Genomic DNA, 10035 nt, shown 5'->3' with positions numbered 1-10035 from the left:
AGACTGGTTTGACTCTAGACACCACAGATCTTATCGAGCAGGACACTTGTAGGTCTATTGGCACTCCTTTCACGACAAGGAGTTGTTTTCACACCGAGTTCGGGACCTTCACGCAGTCTCTTCATCTTGTATCGGTGGAGTACTGCAGTTTTCTACACTGCACTTTACCATGGAGATCTCTCGGAGGTTAGGACACCCCAGATTGTTCTTACACTCATGGAGTATTGTCCTTCAGTGAACATCGCATTAGACATCTTCATCATTTGCCTCACATCTTCGGCTTCACGCGGTTTGTTCAGCATCAGGTGCTGAGAGGGGGTGTTAGATTTACACCACTCTGCTGCTTCACAAGTCTAGGGCTTGCATGTATGATTGTATTGTGCGGCCGCCAACTTATGGGCGTGCCTTTCTCTTGTCTAGGAGCCTTACACAAGCTTTTTTATGTTGGGTCGTGGGCATTTCCCTTGCACTGCTTGACCTCCTCTATGGCATCTATATATGGGGCGAGGGGGGTACCCACATATAGTATCTAATACGTTTTCTTGAGGTTCTCTTGTTCTGGTAGGCAGTGGGGAATTGATCGCCCCCTTTCCCACACAGGTGTTGTGTTCTCTCTCTCTCTCTCTCTCTCTCTCTCTCTCTCTCTCTCTCTCTCTCTCTCTCTCTCTCTCTCTCTCTCTCTCTCTCTCTCTCACACACACACACACACACACACGCTTCCGCACACGCTCACTTTCACGAGCCACCTCTTCCAGATCCGCCAGAGCCATGCCCGCTCACGTGCTTTCTTTACTGTTAAGATGGAAAAGAAGGCCATTGATAGGATGAGGACTAGGAGAGCATATGATCACTATGGCCTAGTAGCAAAGCATTTTATACATGCCATGCAGACCTTCTAGGAGCGATGTTCAACTGTGCAATGTGCATGGGCCTACCTAATACTTGGAGTCTATCTACTATCGTACCTATCTTCAAGTCAGGGGACCCTATGGAGCCTGGGAACTACCGCACTATCATGATAGACTACCTCCGTTCTAGTACTCCTTGGATGCACCATCCCTATCTCTCACACGGACAGAGATCGGTAGACTCAAACGTCAGGATTTGATTCAGCTTGATATCAGGAGCACATGGATACAGCTGACACAGGAGTTGGGTACGAAGATGGCCTTCTAAAGAGAGCATCTTCTCCAACCAACAGAAGATGGATATCTGATCAGACGGGCCTATATGGACACTCATTTATCCTATAAGATACAATGTGCTATTGGTTAGATGTGCACATCATCGCATTAGCTAGATATTGAGACTAACAGATTTAGGAGAGTACCAATAGAGGCCAGGATATGCCAGTTGTGTCATATAGAGCCAGAGACAGAGTTACATCACATTTTTCATTGTCTGGTATACTATGAGATACGAGACCACTTTCATTGTCTATTCAGAGAAGGCTTTGGACCTTTGGCTAGAGTCATGAGATATCAGGATCAAAGATGCCTCAATTTGTTTGCGCTAGAGCTGCGCAAACACAGGGAGAGTCTCTTGAGGAGATTAGGCAGTGGGAGACATTCACAAAGGGATACTGATTTCTTTAGAGCAGAGACTCGGCAGCCAGACGAGCATGCCTCACAGCAAACATCAGAGCCCACCTATATTAGGGGTATATTAGTTGACAGAGCCATTGAGCTCGGGAGAGCTAGACGCCCACGTCTACGAGGGCGACCACGACATCGATGGAGGCTCCATTAGAGGATCGGGACTATTCTAGCACGACATGGGAGACGCCTAGTACGACTATTTACAAAGGTGGACATTGAAGAATCTCTTCAATGACCGATGCAATACTTTCTAGGACAACGCCAGATGCCGGGCATCCTCGGGCATTGATGATTATTTTAGTCTTTCACTTTACTTCATTTTTATTTTATTTTTGTACCCAGACATTGGATTAGATCCAGCAAGATTGTATCAGTTTGGTCTCCTAGGTCATTTTGGCCTTTTGAAGATGTTTAATATAACATTTCATTTCATTTCATCTCTCTCTCTCTCTCTCTCTCTCTCTCTCTCTCTCTCTCTCTCTCAGGCAGAGGGGCCACCACCACCACAGAGCTCGGTTCCCACCCATACACACAACAATGGTACTCTCATTGACCGAGCTATAGAGTTGGGGAGATCGAGACGACCCCGACTGAGGAAGGGAGCCACACAGCACCGACGGAGATTGCGGCAGAGGATCCACGGGATTCTAGCACGACACCCAGAGTGTCGATCAGGATAGACTTCATGCTACTGCTATATTGCATCATGGTGACACTTATCCCCATTTTGTACCTTCGTGGCATTATACCATTGCTCAGCTTACGAGCCACCCATAGGAGTCGATAGCACTCCTATCTCAGTTTCTAGTTTGTAGTTTTCTTTGTTTGTACCCAGACTTGGTACTAGACTCACCATTGTAATCAGTTTGGTCGCATAGGTCATTTTGGCCTTTTGTAGACGTTAATATATCATTTCATTTCATTTCTCTCTCTGTCACACACACACACACACACATCTCCTGTCTCCCTCAACCTCAATGATCTCTCTTCTCAAGAGTTGCCTTGCATATGTATGTGATTTTGATACGTGATTACCTTTTCCGAACGGTATAGTTGTCTTTGCATAAAATGACTTCCTTTTGGCATCATAAAAGATGGTGTGTGTCTTCTATGGGAAAAGTGATGTGATACGATGATAGCGTTCTATATAGGGCTGAGCTTGATGCATCGGTATGCAGTCATACTCTCCTTCTTGCGGTACTATGCAGACCCTTGAAAATAATGAAAAACTATTTTTCACATAGATTTGTGGCATATGCCTATATGCCTATACCAAGTGGTGGAGCTGATTTGTATCGTGTTTATGGTCACTTTATAACGCGGAGAACATATGTCAAGGTCTCATGTGTATGCAGACCTAGTTACAGAATAAACGAGTCCCATGTGAGGAGGAGGGGGATAACAGGTGATCATAGAACACAGAGAGAGAGAGAGAGAGAGAGAGAGAGAGCTTCTGCCGTTAAAAACACTATGCAGACACTTTGTGCCTTGTGAATGTGTGTGTGTGTGTGTGTGTGTGTGAGAGAGAGAGAGAGAGAGAGAGATTGCTGCTTCCATAAACCACTATGCACACACTATGTGGATGTTCCAAGGTTTTGTGAGCTTAAGGTGCTCTGAACTTCTCATTTTCTTGAACGCTACGATGACAAATGAGGAAGCTTGAAACATTCAGTTGTGTGTGCACCATTCTCAAGAAGAGAAGCCAGTTAAGTAGGCCAGAACGCCGACAAGAGGGGCATTAATGTATAAGGCAGGTTCTGACTGCTGGTAATTAGATCGATCATCTGCGTATTTGTCGCAATTATCAGGACCTCCGGAGACGGCACCTATGAGGAGGTTGGGATTGGATTGCCCACTGCTGAAGTATTCAAAACCATATTTGCAACCGATTTGTTGTGGATGAGAGCTTATGCAAGGCAAAGAAGAGCCCCTATGATGGATGTGACGTGGGAATTTTGTCCCATAACCAACCATGTATGACATTCCCATTGGATTGTCACCAAGTATATAATCAACCTGCATAGAAGATTTGTGACTCGAGATGGTGCCAAAGCGTAAAATTTCAACTCACTTCATGGTATTGTTGCATGCAGGGTTGCGGTTGAGCATGGGGGCGATGCATGCTAGTGCGCATGCTCTCACCCGTACAGGCACCTCATGCGCACTTGTGCACACACGCGCACGCACATGGACATGCACACACACACACACACACACACACACACACACACACACAGCACATGTACGAACAAATGCGCAGGTTTTGGTGCTCTTCGATCACTTGAAGGTGCATTAGTTAGCTGAGGACAGAGTGGCACGCACACGTGCACCTACACACACACACACACACACACACACATACCTGGCGTTTGGCAAAGAGCCATAAGAGATGGGGATGGAAGGAAGAGGCATGAGAATGGCAGGACACCATGCTTGAAGCCTTGGATAAGTGCTTCCCATATGTGAAGAGCAGAAAGGCTGTTGACGTGGCATATTGTAGGTTCTCATCATCTCTCACAAATACGAGCCCTCCTGTGAGCATAGCATGTCACGTTTTTGGGTTGATGTACGTGTATGCAACTATATTGGTTAAAGCAGGTTATATAGTTTATAATGTAGTTTCTTGTCAGTTAATTCATGTTTTGTTTGGGGAATTGTATGGTTACATCTGGGATTTGAACTCACCCACAAGAAGATTTAGAGATTTTCTCATGTAGGAAAACGGAGTCTTTTTCGGTGTCTTTCATGCAATGCATAACATCATGAGCTTCTGCTCGAGAGGCACCGCATACCTAGCTAGGTATGCAGCGCCTCCCTCACAGAAGCTCATGATGTTGAGGTAAGTCACAATGTGAGAAATATTGTGAGAATTTGTCCAAAACTTCTTGTGACCAGGCACTCACACAATGACCTTAACCACTAAGTTAGAATAGCTACACACCCATGAGAAATACCTTGGCTGAATAGTTAAAGCTAGGGTAGAGGAGCCCTGGGCCAATTTAAGGAAATTCAAATCTTCTCATGAGTTTAGTCTAGTCCATGCTGGTGGCTACGGAGTAGCTAAGGCAATGTCCATTGTTTCCTTTAGCTTTATGTTGGGCTGGAGACCTATCAAAGGCTAGCTACTCTGTTAAGGGACCACTAATGTTGGTTATCATGTGTTTTAAACACATTTGAGGTCAGAATTCCCGAACTCTGCCTAATTTAAACTCGTCGTGATTCATAGTCCATATATATTATGAGTTTCCTTTGCAGTTAGTCATTGGTTTTGTCTCTACCTGGTGTGGTAGAGGTGGAAGCTTGCTGTGAATATTCCGTAGAGGGTAAGATCGAGCACATGAAGTCATCTGCGAGATCTTTGAACCCTTGCAACTCGTAAATTGGCAGTTCATTTTCACTTTTGCCAGCTTCATTCAAGAAAATCTGCAAATAATGTAATCTTCTCTTTAGCCTTGCTGTTTTTATACAAAGTCTTCAATGTTTAATTTAAAGAAAAGGTTTTTCCTGCTGCACAAGACGAACATTGACATTAATCTTTTGAAACTTTGATGCTCTTGTGCTTTTCGATGCTTCTTTAGTTGTTTGGTTTCATCATCTATGTACAGATCTATGTCCTGATGTATGCTCATGGGGGCTAGTGTGGAGCACATAGTGATACAGATCTATGTCCTGATGTATGCTCATGGGGGCTAGTGTGGAGCACATAGTGATACCCATGGATGCTCATGGCGGCTAGTGTGGAGCACATAGTGATACCTAATTCTTGCGCTTACTACATGTGATGGATGATGGTGGGGGGATGTAGTATTTAGTCGATACTACACATGACGGAACCTATGATGTTTTAGTCTTGTGTCGATGACTACCATGTCTGCACTTTCCTACAAAGCAAGGAATTGGTGGGTGTGTGTGTGTGTGTGTGTGTGTGTGTGAAACCTGTGAGAGGAGCACATGGATGCCAGCATGTTTGTCGTCCCAGCTGAAGGGCGGGCTGCGCTCAGCTAGCTGCTGCTTATTGTTGACGATGAACTCCATGAATTCATGCTCATGCGTTGCCTTGTACATCCATGCTGCTCCCCACAGAAGCTCATCCTATTACCCCAGCACAAAATGTAAATAACTTCATAATTTGATATACCAACTTACACTTAAAACCTGTGAGTTGAGCATTCTTGGCAATTACATAATGAAAAGTTAAGGTGGGCATGGAATACATGCAGTGAAATAGACTGTTTTATTTGTGTATGTGAGGTGCACACGTACGCACGTGCCTATGTAGTGTGTGTGTTCATAAAACTATCACACAAAAGCAAATGCTTGCACATATACATGTTATGTATGTGTTCTCAAACATATGCATAGAGGGAGAGCAACCTCTCCACTCTACCATAAACTTGAATTTTATTTTACATGACTGCAGGATCACATGTAGATATTGACTGCACACCGAAAGCAATATCTATTAGCACCTCATAACCAGAGTAAGAGCAGTAGTAGGGGCAGACGGCATTGCTGAATGCATTACTATAGCAGCCGCGGTACGTGTTGGCAAATTGGAAAACCTGCAAAGTAAAATCACACAAATGATCCCCTCTAGCATAACTAAGGTAAATTCAAATCTTCAAGATCAAATATTGACATGAATACCCTCTTGGCCCTTGCTAGAAGGATGTTTGAGTAAGATGGGTCATGAGCTTTGAAGGCAAGCGAAGCGGCTGCCAGCGCGGCTGCAATCTCCCCTGCAAGGTCCGAGCCTGGTTTGCTTGCGTCCACCCAAAAAACGCTGCGAGGTGTGTCCATGTCCTCTGGCCTCTCCCAACATGCATGATCTGAATTGGGATCACCAACCTACACAAATTGAACCATTTAAATTCATAAGCCAAACACATACATTTGGGCCTTGGCATAGTAAAGCACTAGTACATGCCATGACAGTTGGCGCTCACGCGCGTGCGCACACACACACACACACACACACACGTTGAGTTCATAGAGGGTCCAAATGTGCTAGACACTGCTGGCCCACAGTCTATGAGAGCATATATCACATCAGATCTACCTGAGCATATATCACATCAGGCTTGCTGGTAGTCTTGAGGAGGTAGTCAGTAGCCCAGCGAACAGTGGCGAGCGCATTTTCAAGCTCTCCGACAGAACCCATTTCAGCACCATACTCCTCCACTCCCCATGACAACATAGTGGTGGCAAAGGCCATAGGGAAGCTGAATTTAACCCCGTCTCCGGCATCATAATAGCCACCAACCAAGTCCACCTGCATTTGCATACACATGTAATCAATGCTAAGCATGTCACTGTTGAGCCATTTTTTGATGTCTTATCATGGTGTGTGTATGCAGGCGTTTGTGCCGACCGCATGCAAATAATAATGATTGATGACGAAAATTATTAATGATGATTATGAATTAATATTGCAGGCATTAATGATGATAAAAATTCTTAGTAGTTTAAGATGTGAAAATCTCCATATTTCTGTGGTGCTATGATTGCTTATAATGTAGAATCGTTTGTGTTTTTCCAAATAAAATTAGGGTCACATATGTTTCAAGTACCAAGGTCGGTACATACTTCAATACCCGTATGCATTTGTTTTATTTCCACTACACTTTGAGATGGAAAAGAGAACTCACATCATGGAGGAGCCCATCTTGCAATGCAGAGTCTCTTCTCCACGTCATACGCTGATTGGGAGGGAGCTTGCCGGAGCGCTGTCCCTCGAAAAACATGATTGACTTGGAGAGAGCCTCTCTATAATTGTGGCCCCCAGTAAGTCTCCAAGCGCAAGCACACATGAAAAGATCACTAAGACTAGCTAGCATGACAGCCAACAAGGAAAAAAACACCATTTTCTGAAGCTTGCATGAAGACGGCCATGCTTGTGAGGCTCTTAAAGCCATAGCTAGTGGAGTGTATAGTACTAAATGTGAGAGCTAAAATTCTTGCATTTGTCAATGAAAGTATGCATGCAAAGGTTTTCTAATCAAGAAGAGCACACTTCGTTTTCTTTTCGGCACTCTATAGCACACTGCGAACTTGAAGAGTCGGTTGTGTCGATGGGATAGTGGTTTAGTAGTGAATGTAAGTGTGCAAAGGGTTTAGTGCGACAGTCGACTGCGTTTTGAAACAGATTATGGGAAGCTAAGGCAGATATGGTTATTAGAAGAGTGAGATTGCCTTAAGACATGCCATACATACACACATTCCTCAAAGGCAAGCTACATTATTCTTGCATCCATAGCAAGGAACCTCACACTTGATGCAAAATAAATGGGTACACATGAAGTACATGTACTTCTAGAAAAGGGGTCCATCTAAGTGGGAAAGGTGTATGTGTGAGTGAGCAAAGATCCCTTTTAAAAGAAGGCGAGCCAATTATCGACACAAATCATTCGTTGACGGATATTGGCCCACTTCTTAAGAATGTTTAGCCTTAGAAATTAGTAGAGTTGGTAAAATTAGAGAGAGATAATGATAGGGAGAGCAACTCATAGTAATATTCTGTGGGCATGGAGCTAAGTGGGAAGTGTGCATATGAACTTGTGCATGCAAGGCCCCCCCCCCCACCCCCCTCTTTATATACAAAATTTTCAAAGGTCTTCTTTCTTTTTGCTTTCCTTTAGAAAAGGAGTGCCTTTTTGCAGGGGACCGCATCATAACTAACACCTTGATGTATCATGGGTCTATAACTGAATTAACTTTCTTCTTCCCAGTTTCCAATGTGCTGAAGCTGTGTCTTCAAACATACTCCATCTTTCTCATTAATTGAGCTTTTCTACACTAATCTGCTCCATTTACTATAATGGGGCGCCCCTGGGTGTATGTGCATCGGTGTGTGCACGCATACTCTGATGCTTTTTCTGTCTGTGTGTGTGTGTGTGTGTGTGTGTCTCTCTCTCTCTCTCTCTCTCTCTCTCTCTCTCTCTCTCTCTCTCTCTCACACACACACACACACACACACATACACACACCCCACACGGACACACTCCATTACATAAACCAGCTTCAATTCTCTCTCTCTCTCTCTCTCTCTCTCTCTCTCTCTCTCTCTCTCTCTCACACACACACACACACAAACACACACACACACAGGCAGTCATACTTTTGATGCTTAGCCAGCGACAGCTTGTGCGCGTTGCATGCATGCTGCAGTTGGCCCTTGCGAGTAGCGAGTAGCGAGAAGGGCCACACAGAAAGGGGTGGGACAAGGCATGTGGGCGCATGTGCTGGGCCTTCCCGTACCATCACGGGGATGTTTGGTTACAAAATCTTGTTTCACATGCCTGGCAAAAATTTGTGCCAAGTACATTCCCTAAAAATGGACAACATTGCCAAAACTTACATACTCTGTTGTTCACTGTTCAGTTTTGCATCTCTTGAGATGTTCTTTATGCAGTGATCAAACCTTGTTGTTCACTGTTCAGTTTTGCATGTCTCTTGAGATGTTCTTTATGCAGTGATCAAACCTTGTTGCAATCATTCATGGAAGGCTCCCATTACCTATAATCCTTAATTTATATACATGCTACATCTATTCTATTCTATAACGGCAGTGAGCGTCACCTTTACACGTGGTGTAATCTGCAAGTTGAAGGCTAACGTCCAAACAAAAGAGGGACTCCTTTAGCTCCTGTGCACAAGCTAAAGGCGGGAGGGAGGAAGAGAGAGAGAGGCCGCCGAAGGAAGCTGGCCGTACTCGTTTTCACTATGGGTGTCTTGCCACCTCTCCAATGATCAATAAAGAATGCATTCTAAGACTATGTGTGATTCTCTTGAGTTCAACCACCCTATATGGTACACATTTTGAAAACTAGCCGCTTTGATCTACCATCCATCCTCCTCTTTACCTCTAACTAGTGTGGCCGGCGGCCTTCGGCCGTCTCTCTCTCTCTCTCTCTCTCTCTCTCTCTCTCTCTCTCTCTCTCTCTCTCTCTCTCTCTCTCTAGCTGCACGCGCATTGTCCTCCCTGTTGCCGGAGATACAGGGCCACACTGCCAGATGAAGCAAATTGCACCACGTGGCCCCCTGAATGTCTCTCTGCTTAATATATAGAATAGATACCAACTGCGAGAAATTCCTTCTCAAAAGTTAGGCTTTCCTTAAGCACTATGGATATCCATCGTTTTTAAATCAAAGCAACGGTGGTTGACTCTTGATAAATTAGACGTGCAATTGGAGTAAAAATTGCTCTCTTTTCTTGAGCTTCACATTTGGTTAAAATTTGACAATAAATACATCAAAAAGGGTTTTTTGCCAATGATATGTTTTTTTATAGGGTAAAGGAGCCATTCTAGAGACATCCAAGTTGGGCATCAAATTGTGCATGATCTATTGCACGGTTTTGAGGTTGAAGGCACGCAATGAAAAGTGGGTACCAGAAGGAAGACAGTCAGGGGGGGATTTAGAGGTGTGAGAGCATCAA

At 44.4% G+C, this 10035-nt stretch overlaps 1 protein-coding gene across 1 annotated transcript; it reads right to left on the bottom strand.

The window, feature by feature from the left end:
* Positions 1-3149: 3149 nt before the first annotated feature.
* On the bottom strand, positions 3150-8160 carry LOC147419086 (endoglucanase 1-like). Its single transcript, XM_086505953.1, has 8 exons — positions 7247-8160; positions 6658-6870; positions 6246-6446; positions 6068-6160; positions 5535-5690; positions 4877-5021; positions 3961-4130; positions 3150-3614 (listed from the first exon to the last, which is right to left on the bottom strand). The coding sequence occupies exons 1-8, from the start codon at positions 7511-7513 to the stop codon at positions 3288-3290; spliced, it is 1572 nt and encodes a 523-aa protein (XP_086362079.1). The 5' UTR covers positions 7514-8160; the 3' UTR covers positions 3150-3287.
* Positions 8161-10035: the final 1875 nt, after the last annotated feature.

Source organism: Adiantum capillus-veneris, chromosome 29 (genome assembly GCF_014529385.1).
Source record: "Adiantum capillus-veneris isolate H3 chromosome 29, ASM1452938v2, whole genome shotgun sequence".
Lineage (NCBI taxonomy): Eukaryota > Viridiplantae > Streptophyta > Polypodiopsida > Polypodiales > Pteridaceae > Adiantum > Adiantum capillus-veneris.
This window is presented reverse-complemented; position numbering and strand designations above follow the sequence as displayed.

Coding starts and splice junctions, on each gene's coding strand:
- LOC147419086 (XM_086505953.1), bottom strand. CDS start 7,513: ATGGCTTTAAGAGCCTCACAAGCATGGCCGTCTTCATGCAAGCTTCAG. Junction 5,691..6,067: donor GCTCTTACTCTGGTTATGAG/GTGCTAATAGAT, acceptor CTGGGGTAATAG/GATGAGCTTCTGTGGGGAGC. Junction 5,022..5,534: donor TCCATGTGCTCCTCTCACAG/GTTTCACACACA, acceptor CATTATTTGCAG/ATTTTCTTGAATGAAGCTGG.